The sequence below is a fragment of the Cyprinus carpio genome, chromosome A10 (assembly GCF_018340385.1).
Source record: "Cyprinus carpio isolate SPL01 chromosome A10, ASM1834038v1, whole genome shotgun sequence".
NCBI lineage: Eukaryota > Metazoa > Chordata > Actinopteri > Cypriniformes > Cyprinidae > Cyprinus > Cyprinus carpio.
This window is the reverse complement of record NC_056581.1, coordinates 17,520,407-17,535,826: the sequence shown is the minus strand read 5'-3', so window position 1 is coordinate 17,535,826 and position 15,420 is coordinate 17,520,407. Positions and strand designations below refer to the sequence as shown.

General features: G+C 38.2%; 1 protein-coding gene across 1 annotated transcript in view; it reads left to right on the top strand.

Moving 5' to 3' along the window:
• The window catches only part of LOC109072162 (zinc finger SWIM domain-containing protein 6-like), a 72,486-nt gene that overhangs the window by 41,444 nt on the left and 15,622 nt on the right, over positions 1–15,420 (top strand). Inside the window, exons 2-8 of the mRNA XM_042765586.1 lie at positions 276–632; positions 2,018–2,166; positions 3,175–3,325; positions 10,203–10,382; positions 11,771–11,947; positions 12,213–12,359; positions 13,455–13,604. Of these exons, the coding sequence (XP_042621520.1) occupies positions 276–632; positions 2,018–2,166; positions 3,175–3,325; positions 10,203–10,382; positions 11,771–11,947; positions 12,213–12,359; positions 13,455–13,604 (1,311 nt within the window). The remainder of the gene's footprint in view (positions 1–275; positions 633–2,017; positions 2,167–3,174; positions 3,326–10,202; positions 10,383–11,770; positions 11,948–12,212; positions 12,360–13,454; positions 13,605–15,420) is intronic.

Genomic DNA, 15,420 nt, shown 5'->3' with positions numbered 1-15,420 from the left:
TTCAAGTATTTTTATTTAAATATTTATTTTAATTTTATTTCAATTTATAAAAAAAAAAACTTTTTCCTATTGGTTTGTTTGATAATCCACTAGAGGAAAACTGATCACTTTGGAAAAATAAAGCCTGATCATTAATTTGCTAAGCGCAGCATCAAAGCACTTATAGTCAGAAAATATTTATGGAATTTTTTGGACTGTCCGATCAGTTGAAAAAATATAGCATACACCTTATCCAAAATATTAACTCTTTCTCTCTCTCTGTCTCTGTCTCTCAGGTTTCCATTTGAGCGGCACAGTAACAGAACCGGCCACGACGTCAGAACCCGAGATGGTGTGTAGCGTAGCTATTAGCTTCGACCGCTGCAAGATCACCTCTGTAACATGCGGCTGTGGAAACAAGGACATCTTCTACTGCGCCCATGTGGTGGCGCTGTCCCTGTACCGCGTACGGCGGCCTGAACAGGTCAAACTTCACCTCCCCATCTCAGAGACTCTATTCCAGATGAACAGGGACCAGTTGCAGAAGTTTGTGCAGTATCTCATCACCGTCCACCACACGGAAGTGCTGCCCACGGCCCAGAAACTAGCCGACGAGATTCTCTCCCAGAACTCAGAGATCAATCAAGTGCACGGTGAGCTCCGGCTACATCCAAGGATTACGCTTGAAGCACCCTCAATATCAAGAGCGTTACTGCTTGACATTCCTACTGTCTAACAAAGCTAACTTACCAGAACCAGGCTAATCTCACCGTCTTTTGTAGTTTCTATAATAATATAATATAATAATATAACTAATATATATTTATATATATATATATATATATATATATATATCTATATATATATATATATTATATATCATTATCTATATATATATTGTATTTTATAAAATATCAATAATAAATAAATGTATACTTTTTATTTATTGATTTATTTTTGTTATGTTGAGTTTAAAATAGATTGTCTGTATTTTGTTTGTTTTGTTATAACGGCAGAGGGGCCATGTTCAGAATTTATAAAAAAAAATTTATTCTTAAAATAATTCTATTCCTAATTTATAATTTTTATAAAAATTAAAAAATATATATTATTCTTTTAATATTTTTCATAATAATATATTTTATTTATTTCATACCCAGAAATGGTGTAGAAATTACTTTGAAAAAACAATTTTCACAAATAATTACAAAGAAACAGAGAGTAACACAAGTAAGAATTAAGAGTGAAATTTTGAAGTAGGACAGAAATTGTATTTTCTTGTAAAATGCACTCCAGTAGAATTTGTTTGAAAAATCTTTTTTTTAAAGTGTAGTTTTATATTTATTTTTGTTAAATAAATATACAAATAAATAAAATACAGAACAATTTATAATTTATCTTTTTTTTTAATCTTTTTTTTTTTTAATTATGTTGAGTTTAAAATTTTTTTTTTAATTAGCTTAGCTTCAATTTTTTTTTTTTTTTTTTTTTTTTTTTTTTTTTATGGTCTGGGACCATAAGACTCTTCTAATCTCTCTTATCGTTTCGGCATTAGGCACAATGGTCATATTATATTTCACTTTTGTCGGGAAGGGGAAATCTAAAGCGGATGTGCCAATTATAGGGGGGAAAAAAGCGTCAGCAAACAGCACATTGCAGAACGGGGGGTGGGGGGGGGTGCTTTCATCAGGCTGGGCCTGTGTGAGGTCATGGCTGGAATGCAGGAAGTTGGTTTGATGTGGCGTCTAATAAATCTTTACTATAGACCCTCAGCGTTATTGACGGTGCTTAAATCATCAGCCGTTGTTTGGGGTTCGGGGGTTTCCTCAGTTGGGCTTCTGCATTGCATTAAGGCTCTGTGTTAATTGCAATAATTGTGTTGAAGAATTTTGGTTGATAAATGATCTCTGGTTTTGATTTCTCCATGATTATAAACTGTAATGCCTCGTTTTATGGGCTTTATTGAGTGAAAATCCCATTTGATCAACATAAGCATCACCATGTTCACTGATCGCTTGGTTGTTTGTTTGTAAATCAGGGGCCCCGGACCCCACAGCGGGGGCGAGCGTGGACGATGAGAACTGCTGGCATTTGGACGAGGAGCAGGTCCAGGAGCAGGTCAAACTCTTCCTGTCCCAGGGGGGCTACCATGGCTCGGGCAAACAGCTCAATCTTCTGTTCTCAAAGGTGGGCTGAAGCTCCGATTTAAAGGGCTTGTTTCTGTCAGCATTTACTCACCCTCATGTTGTTCCAAACCTCTACGAGTTTCTTTCTTCTTTTCTCAAAAGAAGATGTTTTGAAGAATGTTGGTAACCAAACATTTGATGGTAGCCATTCACTTCTGAAAAAATTGACAAATTGTTTGGTTAACAGCATTCTAAATATCTTCTTGTGTTCAACAGAAGAACAAAATACTTCATGCATGATGTAACCTTGAAAAAAAAATACTCTGTTTGAAAATAAAATACTTCAAGATGCTACAAATTCAAACCAGCATTTCGTGTTTAATGCATAAGTTGAGTGAAAATTTGGACCGATGAGATTTCACTGTGGGTGGAGCTACACTGCTGTTTAAAAGTTTGGGGTCAGTTGAAAAAAAAAATATTTTATTCAGAAAAAATGCATTAAAGTGAGCAAAAGTGACATCCGTTGTTATAAAAATGAATGGTGTTCTTCTGAAAAAAGAATCCTGATAAAGAAAATGTATTATGATTTCCACAAAAATATTGGGCAGCACAACTGTTTTCAACATCGATAATAATCAGAAATGTTCCTTGAGCAGCACATCAGCATATTAGAATGATTTCTGAAGGATCACGTAACACTGGAGTAATGATGCTGAAAATTCAGCTTTGATCAAGTACATTTCAAGTACATTTTACAATATATTCACATAAATAAAACTGTTTTTTTAAATTGCAACAATATTTGATCATATAAATGCAGCCTTGGTGAAGATAAGAGACTTATACAAATATAAAAAAAATTAAAAACCCCAAACTAACGAAACACTACTGAATCCTAATGTGTTTTGCCTGATTCAAATCTGAATGAAGCATCTAATAAAATGTTCCGTCATCAAAAGCGCAGATGAACATTAAACGTGGAGGATTTATCACTGTTAATCATATCTGGTTTGGAGACATTTTTGGTGCATGTGCTTAAATCTTGTGTGTGTTTGCATGTGTTCTGCAGGTGCGGGAGATGCTGAAGATGCGGGACTCGAATGGCGCTCGCATGCTAACGCTAATCACAGAGCAGTTCATGGCTGACCCGCGGCTGGCATTGTGGCGGCAGCAGGGAACCACAATGACAGACAAGTACAGGCAGCTGTGGGACGAGTTAGGTGAGAACAACATAAACAGCAAACATTTTGCATTCAGCACCCGAATTTCAGCTGTATGTTTATTTTTTGTAGTTTTTTTTTTTTTGCATGTAAGACTTATTTTGCTAGATTGTATGTAGGTCTTAAGTGGCATCTGTATGGGAACATGTGTAAGTTGTGTTTTAGCAGCGATCAGGGCTGGTCGGTTGTGTTGTTTCTGTCGGTTATCCGTGTTTTTCGAGTCCGTCTTCACTGCACTCAGCGTCCGTGCGGATCTTCGTTTAAAATCCACCTGCGTCTCTGAGGACGGCCATTTAGAGGATGCAGCCGTTGCCAGATTGCATATTCGTAGCTTTTGCTCTTGATCAATATTGCATATTCTTTTCCCACTTAAAACCCTCTCGGGTGTTTCTGTCTAAAATATACTGTGGTAAGCACACAAGCGAACCCAAGCACTAGAAACCGGCGACGCACTTTAGGCCGTTTCCGAAGTGCTGCGTCCTGCTTCTGTTGCTTCAATTACTGTAACTGGATCAAAACTCATGGAGCCAACAACAAATATTGTTTTACTGCCATTCAATCCATCTAGCCTAGTATATGTAAGGAATATATCATGCTTTTTCCGCCTTTCCATCTCAATCTCCTGCTATCAGCACTATTGGAATGAAAGCAGTGAAAATTGGAAGGACGTGTAATCATTTTAATTGTGACTGGCTCGTCGCATCGTGTCAGCCTGCCAATTCTTAAATCCTGTGATGTTTCATCAATTTTGCCTTGGCACTCGGCGGCAGTGGGCACAATTGCTGGCATTCAGGTCCCTGGGTGCCAAGCGCAGAAGCAGAGCGGGAGATAAGCACTAGACCAATGGACCTGAAAATCGGACGTTCAAGCATTTGATGAGATAACTATGCAAGAATGTGAACGCAAACGTTTCTAGATACTCAAGCCTGATCTTATGTGTTAAAATGTGGCCAGATGCAGTTCATAATGTGATGCAGGCGAGATTTTTCTCAGTGTTTTTGCACTGGTGTTGCTGCATGCATTAGCGTAAACTTGTACTTTATCTGCTGTTAGAGAGCAAGCGATGCATTGGCCAAGCATTAACATTTACACTGTTGTTCAGTACCATTTTTGTTTTTTTAAGACTTTTATTCAACAAGGATGCATTCAGTTGATCAAAAGTGAGAGAAAATACATTTCTGATGTTAGAAAAGATTTCTGTTTCAAATAAATGCTGTTCTTTTGTACATTTTGAAGACTGGAGTAATGATGCTGAAAATTCAGCTTTGCATCACAGGGATACATTTCATTTTACAATATATTAAAATAGAAAATGGTTGTTTTAAAATGTAATAATATTTCACAATATTTCTGTTTTTACTGTATTTTTTTATCAAATAAATGAAGTCTTGGTGAGCAGAGGAGACTTCAGAAGCATTAAAAAATCCTAACAACCCCAGGCGTTTAAGTACTTGTGTAGAGTATGTTTCTGTCCCCTGTTTGAAAGTTTTTAGGGCTGATGCTTTTGTGTCCGAGTTGGTGGTGTGACTACAAGGAATTTGCGGGGCTGAACAAGATTAGTCTGCGTTTGTGTGCAGTGAGGCCTTCTGTGTCACATTTTTGTTTGAAGGAGGATGAGGAGAGGCTGCAGGAAGGGGAAGAGAGGCCCTTTGTGTGTCAAAGGGAAGTGTGCTGTTTAATGAGTGGCCCCTGGATGGGGGCTCCCCACCAACACGAGTCTTAAATGCTTATAATGTTGCATCCCACAGACTTTTAGGGAAATCCAGTTTCCAGATTAATTTCTTGTCTGGTCTGTTCTGGTTTACAGATTAATTTGGCCAAAAACAGCCCACAAGGACAGGAAGAGAGCATATGACCAACAAGTAGAACAAAGCAAGCTCTGCTCCGTTGCTTTATGTAATATTGAGGATCAATTTCAAACCATTGATACCACAATAATGGACGGGAAGCAAACAGTTACACTAAAGAAAATTAGAGGAAAATGTGTCTGTTTGTTCATTACTATTATGTTTGGTTTGATCATTTTTTTTTACTGAATTATAATTTTTTTCCCAGCAAAAGACCTTTGCACCCATATTTTTCATTTTATATTATTATTATTAACACCCTATAAAACACTTTGAACTTATTATATTATATTATATTATATTATATTATATTATATTATATTATATTATATTATATTATATTATATTATATTATATTATATTATATTATATTATATTATTCTCAGCAAAAGACCTTTTGACCAATATTTAGGATTTTGTTGTTGTTGTTGTTGTTGTTGTTGTTGTTATTAACACCTTATAAAACCCTTTGGGCTTACATTATATTATATTATATATGACAATTATTATAATATATAATTTTATATAATTATATAATAATATATAATTAATATGATATTTTATTTTATTTTATTTTACCTTACCTTACCTTTAACCTTTTAATTTTGTGTTTTTTTTTGTTTTTTTGGAAATTATTTTGTGGTGTTGTTGGAGGATGATGATTGTTGATGATGATAGCTGGAGGTGTTTTTTCCAGGCAAGCTCCTCAACTCTGCCGCCATTTTCAGAGTTCTTACACCCCTGAAGAACCCGTGGAGGGGCCCTGGTTCATTAAAAAGAGGAGGAGAGTGAGATCGGAGGGGCACATCTTCTCTCTCTCTCCCTCTCTCAGATGAATCATTACGCCTGTCAGGCCCTCTAAGCCCCGGCGTAATTGGAGAAGCCTTCGTTATGAAGGCTGCCCCCTCCTCTTCCTCCCTGACAGGCGCGATAATGTGAAGACCGTTTCATTAAATCCAGGACACTTAATCTGACACCGGCGGTCAGGTAGACTGAGGATGAGGAGCGGAGGAGACGGCTGCCAGCGAGTGCGAGAGGGAGATTACAGCCCAGATTTATACGCTCTCCCCTCCCAGCATCCTTCACTCCGCTGCGAGCCGGTCGCTTTGTTGGGGGAACAAAGGCACGCTTGCATCAGGCAGGTCTCAGACCGCTTTTATTCATTATTTTCACAATTCGGTTTGGTGCTGCTAGTGGCAGTCGCTCTGCTCTCCATTGGCCCCATACTGCTGGAGCGTTTGCTATGTTTATGCTCTCATAAACATCATTCACTCACCAGTCAGACTCTACTAGTTGTGTGGATGTCGTTTGTTGTTGTGTGCAACCAGTGAAGATATCGACATTGATGTCTTATTATTTTATTGAGCATTATAGAAGAGTGTGTCGACATTCAAGAACCAAGCATCATTAGTTCATGAAAATCCTATTTTATTTATTAGCAAAAACCTTGGCACCTATTATATTATATTGGATTGGATTTATTACATTACATTATATATTGAAGATGATTATTTCTTCTTTTTCTTATTTCCAATATATTATAAAATATTATGTATTGACAATGATGATGATTGTTTCCGATATATTATTTTACTTTTAACTATATGTTCTATATGTTAAAAATATTATTTTCCAACAAAAACCTTAGGACCAATATGTTATGTTTATGTTTGTTTATTTAGTTTATGTGTTGTGTTGTGTGTAATGTGTTATATTTTGGTCGCTCTGCTCGATGTTGACCCCATAGAAAAGCCCGTATTGCTTGAGCATTCGCTATGTTTATGCATGTGTGTTTCTGAAAGAGTGGAACCATGGGATGCTTTGGGCTCGAGACAGGCGTGCTGACAGCAGGGATGAGATTTGGAGTGAAAGCTAAAATTAGGCCTGTGAAAGACGCGGTCAGAGCGAAGGGGGAGGTATGTGTGCATGTGATTGTGTGTGTGTGTGCGTGTGTGGATGAATTTATTCAGCAAAGCTCAATATTGTTTTAATTAATCTGGGCACAGGGGCCTGTGTGCTGAAAGCGACTCCTTTTCATCTAGGTTACGTATGACGGAGGAGGCTGGAAATTAGGCCACAACTTCTCTCAGCTGACATAATTACACTAGTGAGCGCTAATCCTTCACATTGTCCAAACACAAAGCCATATAGCCAGCAAGTTTAAGACAATGGCGGGCTAAATAGCCAGCGGCGTCTTGATTAGCATGTAGCGTGCTCCCCTCCCTAATGTGTCACTTCACTTATTGTCGTAATGAATTATAACTGTGTAACCGTTTTTTGCTTTCAATCAGCGGTTTGCAAGAAATACTGGACTGGACGATGGCTATTTAGATGAGTTGGTTTAGCCATAACAACCACTTTGAAGTGTTTTATTATGCCTTGTTTGCCGATGTTTGTGGTATTTACTGACTTGTTCATCGCAGACGCATTCACACCTGTCTAGATTGGTAACCATAAGGAATTGGCCAATTTTCATTTCCACTTAATACAAGTTTATACCGGAAGTAACCATGTCCACCTAAGTTCCCCACACTGGAAGTGTGGAAGATGCCACCTTAGAATGTTCCCTAACTAGTTTACCGATTGGATAATGGGTGAATGAACTTTTTTGTCTGATATAGACACGGTTTTATTTATCAAATCTTAGCACTGTTTTAGTAGCATTTATTAGAATATAAAACCATATGTGCATCTTAAACTGGATCATTCAAAAGATTAGACTCATAAGAATCATTCACTCAGAAATCAAACTATACTAGTTGTGTGGTTGTTGTTTGTAAGGACATTGAATGTGACGTCTTATTATTTTACTGAGCATTTTATTTTAGTGTTCCACAGAAGAATGCTGATGTACTCCTATCATAGAGGCATTCAGGTCAGATATATTATATTATATTATATTATATTATATTATATTATATTATATTATATTATATTATATTATTGGTTGTTATAATAATAATAATAATAATAATAATTTTTATATATTATTATTATTATCATTATTTTAATAATAAAAAAAATATTTTTTTTTTTTTTTTTTTTATTTTATTTTTTGTTGGCTGTTATCATAATAATAATTTTTTTAAATTATTTTTATTATTTTTTTTTTTTTTTTTTGAGACAAAAAACTTTGCACCTATTATATTATGCTATGCTATGCTATACTTTGATAATTATTATATTTGCACCCTGACTCCTGTCTCCAGTTTCCTCCTGTCATAGAGGCATTAACGTCTCTGAGATTTGCATTTTTCAGATATGGCGCTGCGTCCTGTTTGCATGTTCTGTGGTGCATGTTTTCTCATCTCTTCCACGTCTGTTGTCCTTCATGCCCAAACAAAGAGCCGAGACTCGGTCCCATCCCCCCACGAGCCTCCCGTGCTCCTCCAGATTTCCTCACATCTCTCCCTCCTGCTTTCCTTCTCTCTCTCCTCCTTTGTCTTCCCCTCTTTTCTCTCGCCGCTATCTAATTCCTCTTCTGCCATCATACATTTGTCTCTCCCGCTGGCTTCATTTCTCCCCCCGTCTCGTTGTTTTCTCCTTCGCCCTTCCTCCATCTCTGGCTCTCGTTCTCTCAGCTGGCTCTTGCAGGTATTCTCAGTATGTCATTGTGGAGCACTCTGGGAGTGATTAAACCATCATACACGATCCGTATGGCACGGCGCTCGCGTCAGGCTCCATACATCACTGCCTAATGCAGCCAATGGGATGAATTAGAGGCGAGATGAACCTCATGGGTTGCGGCAGCTCTGCGGTGACGTTCTGCAGCTTTGTCCTGTGAGGGACGTATGCGTATCGATCCGGAGCTTTATGCTCAACTTCTTTATTCCTTTGGCTTGAAAGAGGCCTGTATTTCTGGATGGATGTCATCTAACTTATTTTTATTATTTTTTTTTAAATCAGGGATTGTGAACATTTGGTGTATTTATAGAGTAGAAACTCCACTGGCTGCCATCATTTTTAATCAACCAACATATCGACTATTCATCATCAGATTATTGCAGTTAACAGAAGTGCTGTTTTCATTATATCAAGATTGGCAGCAGCCATTTGCACAGATATCGTGCTATTATAGACTGACTTTTTTAAGATTATCGGCCAATAATAGTGCCAGCTTGCCCAATTAGAGGTGGTTTTCTGTCAGTTCCAAAATCCACTGAAAAGCTGGTCAACGGATGAGAAAAAAATTATAATATTTTATATTTATAAAAATACAAAGAGAAAGAAAACACATTTCAATGATTGTTATTTATCATTATTTTAAAATTACAACAATCAAAATTGAACACTTAATAAAAAACATTAAATATTATGTTGATTCATCTGCATGTAAATATGTAATCAATAAAAAAAGTAGTCTGATTACGAGTATTTTACAATGTAATCTAGTTACATTTTCCAGATTACGATTATATAATCCAGATTACATGTAATCATACACACACATAGATAGATAGATAGATAGATAGATAGATAGATAGATAGATAGATAGATAGATAGATAGATAGATAGAGTCATCATTAAATTGCATTGTAAAATTGCAAATCCAAAATTTGCATATCCAAATTCTGTTTCTTCATTTTCAATGTGCATGGAGCAGAAAGTTACATCCCAACAATACGTATGTCAACAGTGTATACACAGGATGTGAAAAAATCCAAAAATCATATCTTGTGATTATTCATCCAATCAAAGAATTGCATTCAGTTCCTTGTCAACTTCAGTAAGCATGAGCAAAAATATATGATGCTGATTCTGAGAAATTGCTGTCATTAGTGTCATTAGTGACTCAGGATTATATGATTACCATCAAATTTAAAGTGGGGCAGAAAAGACATAGTTGGACGAGCTCTTGGAGGTTGTCTGTGTTAAAGGTAACGGCGTTCAGTGGAGCAGTCAGCTGACCTATTTATCTGTTTGTCTGTCAGACATAATGAAGCTTCTTTGGTGCCTACATCATCTATTTCTTAAGAAACTGCCAAGCATCCCTCCATATTTCTGTGTTGACGCTCCCTGTCTTTCCCAGGTGCCTTGTGGATGTGTATCGTGCTGAACCCACACTGTAAGCCGGAACAGAAGGCCGCTTGGCTCAGGCAGCTCAAGAAGTGGAACAGTGTGGACGTGTGTCCCTTGGAGGATGGTAACCACGGCAACGAGCTGCCCAATTTAACCAATGCCTTGCCTCAGGGTGCACACGGCAACCAAGGTAAGCATGTGTGTGTGTGTGTGTGCGTGTCATGGCGGTGGGGGCAGAAACGGGGTGTTTTAATCAACCGTGCCTCCGTGCTCCCCTTTTATTAGGCTTTGTGTGACTAATGGAATGCCCCTAATAACAGCGGTTCAGTACTTCCTCCCTGGCTTTTGTCCTTGCTGTGCTAATCATAACTCTGGGTGAAAGCGAGGGTTGGGGTGGGGGGAAATAGCTCTTTTGAAACTTTTCGATTAGTCAGGTCTTTTATACCGAGGCGACAATGTCTGCAGAGATTTTATGATGTGTTTTGTTATAAATATTCATGCTCCAGACAGGTAATTGCAAAGAAATGACTTCCCCTTTTCCTAAGGCATGGGTATTTTGGGCATGAATGGGCTCTAGACTGGATGGCACAGAGGTTGTATAGATTTAATTAGAGTTTTTTGTCTGGGATGCACTAAGGCTGGGTGCTATAGCAAATTTTTATAATATATTGTATGTTTCTGTTGACAATAAAACAATGAATCGATGGATTAATCAATCCAGTGTGCTTCATGTGCTGTTTAAATGTTATTAGACTGTTTGGGGTCAGTAATATTTGTATTTATTGTTCAAAGAATTTAATATCTTTATTCAGCAGTGAAGGCATTTATGATGTTTCTACTTCAAATAAATGCTGTTATTTTGACCTTTCTCTTCATCACAGAATACTGAAAAAAAATATATGAAGCAGCACAACTTTTCCCAACATTAATAATAATCAGAAATGTTTCTTGAGCAGCACATCAGGATATTAGAATGATTTCTGAAGGATCATGTGACACTGAAGACTGGAGTAATGATGCTGAAAATTCAGCTTTGCATCACATGAATAAATTGCATTTTACAATACATTCAAATAGGAAGCAGTTATTTGAAATTGTAGCAATATTTCAGTTTTACTGTTTTAACTGTATTTTTATCAAATAAATGCAGCCTTGGTGAGCAGAAGAGACTGACCTATGCATATAAGACCCCACACTTTTCTGATTTAATGGCTGATTTAATGATTCATTTGTGTTCACTCAAAAATGTTTATGGGAATCTCTGCGTGGCATTGTTTACTTTGTTTGTGCATATTGAAAAGGATTGATATAATAATTATTACAGCTATATCACCCAGCCCAAGTAAAGCCACCTTGCAGCGGTCATGTTGGTATCTGCAGCACCTGTGAATGACAGTTCAGCTCGCTGCACTAATCTACGGACTTATTTCCAAAGGTTTTACTGTTTGCCCCTGACTGACAGGCCCCCGGGGGCCTCGCTCTCCGAGCTAGCATTGAGAATGACAGAGCAATTTCCTTTCCGTTTTCCCTGTCTCTCCTCCTCCTCCTCCTCCTCCTCCTCTTCTTCTTCATCCTCAGATTTGGGCACCCGGCCCCACCGGACGGTTTTCACACGAGCCATCGAGGCATGCGATCTCCACTGGCAAGACAGCCACTTACAGCACATTATCAACGACGACCTCTACACCAACTACTGTTACCATGACAACACTGAAAATTCGCTCTTTGACTCTCGCGGCTGGCCCCTGTGGCACGGTGAGCGGCTCGACCGGAAAAAGACGTTTGCTTGACTCGCCTCTTTGTGTTCTGCAGACTAAAGCATTAAGAAAAAAAGCACAGCAATGTTTAAGAAAAAAAGCAATGAATAGCGGCTTTATAGGGAGCAAGAACAAGAGTTTCTAACAAAATGAAAGGCATTATTAATTTCTGTCCCGCTAGCTTTTTTGCGCGCGGGTGAATATGTTTCTATTGTGCCAGTCTGAGGTTTATTAAAGGATTTTTTGGGGGGTTTCTATCACAGAACATGTCCCTACGGCTTGCGCCAGGGTAGATGCACTGAGATCTCATGGTTACCCACGGGAAGCACTGCGATTGGCCATCGCCATCATCAACACCCTGCGCCGGCAGCAGCAGAAACAGCTGGAGCTCTTCCGAAACCACAAGAAAGGTGAGTTCAAAACTCAAGTGGGCTGTATTGCTGGTCGAATTGGTTTCTTGCTGCTAAAAATTAACATTTGGTAGGGAAAAGCATTTGATTATAAGTTGCAGTAGTGCATGATCTTTATATTAGCACCAATGGTGGCACGCTTTTCCATGCATCTTCTATTATTATAGTTGTATGTGGGAGGAGACAAATCAGACACACTAACTTGAACTTGCCAACATTCAGCAATCAACTTAGCTCACAATGCTTTTGGGAAACTCACCCATGTCTATACTTTTTTATTTGCATAATATTTCAAAGATTTTAAACCATTTTTTAGATCGGATATACCCTTATTGCATTGCTAACAGCCACTCATGTTGCCAGAAATCACCCATTTTTATTGAATAGAATGATTTACAGGTGCCTTGATGCTGCAGATCATGTGCCGTATACATGATTTAAATCTGACATGTTCTATCTATAATTTCCTGTCCTTTTTCTGTTATCTGTATCATTAACCGTGCCAGAAAGGCCAAAAAATGATGGGATTGTTACCCAATTATCTTTTCAGTACTGTGTTTGTATGCTCAGTATCTAATGGCCAGGTAACGGTTTCATGCAGCAGTGCTCTTCACTAGAGCTGAATGTCCACTCATGCCCAACAGGGCTCAGGTCAATTGCATTTAAATGCAAATGACATCTTGTTGTGGTGAAAGTGCCCACGCATAATTCATATTATTCAAATGAGGCAGCTCTGTGGCCCGGTTCTGGGCTTTATGTAAAACACCAGTGCAGTGATTTCCACAAAAGACAGATGCTATAGGAAATCATAGTCTCCCATTGTTCGCCTCACAAAGTCAGACTCTAGATATGCTTTTGTCTCTTGGTAGGTTGTGTGCTATTTTTATCACTGTTATGTATTTGTTTTTTTATTTAATTAAATATTTATAATTTCTCTCGATTCATCTTGAATGAAAGTTCTTCGCAATGCATTCTGGGGTACATGTGAAACGAATGACTCAAGAATACTAGAAAACCAGAGTATGACTCGTATTAACAATGATTCACCCTTTTTTACCATCCAAAACAAACAATTTTATCTTTGTCTCCTTCTAGATCTGCTTCATAAAGGGGTGACTTCCATCACTAATCTAGAGGGATGGGTGGGCCACCCTTTGGACCCTATTGGAACGCTCTTTAGCACGCTGATGGAAACGGGCCGCGGGTATGAAGACAGTTCGCAGGGAGGGTTCCTAGATTTCTCAGGTACATAGAAACGAGATGCCACAGCATAATTCTTGTTATTTACAGAGTGTTTTTATGAATTAGCTAAAACTGTCAAGTCCTATTAACACCCTGTTAAAGTGTCAGGCGTCTTAAGCATCCTCTGTAATATTTATAGTTAAAACTGTTAATGTAAACATGTATACAGCATATTTCATGTGCCATGTGCTCCACTTAGGAAAAACCAGTCTGTAAACCTTACATCGTTTTTGCTTTGTTATCGATGACAAGCAACAAGAGCTTTCAGCGTTTTAGACCACTGTAGTAGAACCGATCAACCCTCTCTCAAATTAACCTCACGTATGCTACTACTTTAGACTCTGATTAAAAAGATATGGTATATATTAAGAGTAAAGCATGAGTCTCTTTTATCTGAGCCTAAAGGTCTATTCTTCCCTGCTGCATTTTTAATGCACTTTTAATTTTAATGTTTTCAGTTCCCATCTCTTATTCATGAGCTTTGATTGGAGAGATGACTGTATCACAATCAGAGAACACGGTGCTGCAATTAAACATCATTGTTGCTTTTGGGCTGATGCCCATTCTGATTGGCACCAGAAAGGGTAGGTGCGTTCACCCGTCTAGAGCAAGCCCACTCAAGATGGAGACCATTGAGCCACTAGTCTATTGTATGTGCAAAGTTCTATCCACACTTGAACCCCTTACACGTGCTTTATGCAAGTTTTTGACTCTACTAAAGCATAGAAATACCATAATATGTTTGCGGATATTTAAGAAATATGCTAAATTAACATTTGTTTATCTAAAAAGCAATGCTACAGTCAGTTATTCTCATTTGAAAATGTGCTTTCTGAGCCAGAATGTCGGTCTCTGTATTGGTTTGTGAAACCCGCCCACTGCCAGTTTACCCAATTGTATTTCGCCACCCTGGGTTGCCAGTTGGCGGGAAACACCGCATATTTAATTTCAGTCATGGAAGCTGGCAAATAAAAGTATTAGTGTTGTCAACCTGGCAACCTGTGTGTGCATTAATCTGAGGAGGAGGGGCCGGGTGAAAAAACCCTCTCCAATATTTTGAATTTGAACTGCAATACCTAGTTCAACCACTCGGTGTCAATCCTACATACAGCACCTTTAACAAACTTATACCTGATTAGGAGTCTTATGGTTCAAAAGGGATTTTGATGAGGATAGGATTTTGCATGATACCGGATATCTGTGGACTATGTAGGGGCTGTAACTTTGCCTGAACTTTGCCTAATGTAGCCCTCTTAACCTCCCAGCTTGCTGTCTAGGGCTACCTTTAGATTCAGTTAGTCCAAGAGTAGACAAGGCTCTCCTTAAGCCAAAACACTGGCTTTTATATCTCTCTCGCTGTAGATGGCTTTGAACTTTGAGTTTATTAGGGAAGGAGAAAGAAAAAGATTTGATGGAGGGTGTGCAGAATAAAAGAAGGTGTGAAGCCTCGAGCTTCCCTCTTTGCGCTCCTTTTTGATTAGGACATTAAATCCTCCCGGAGCCAGCCACACGGGTCCAAAGAGGCGTCATTAAAACATTATGATGCTTCTCATTATTAGCCCCAAATGAGTCACCAATGGTTTTAATGTGTAACCGAGGACATAGAGCCCTGGATTCACTTTGCTGTTAAAGGGAGCGTTCACCCAAAAATGCTAATTCTGTCATTAATTACTCACCTACGTCACCTTACGTAAACCTGTAAGACCTTCATTTATCTTCGGAACACAAATTAAGATATTTTTGATAAAATCTGAGAAAACAAAAATAACGACTTTATTCAACAATTCTTCTCTTCCCTGTCAGTGTCCACCGCCATTCA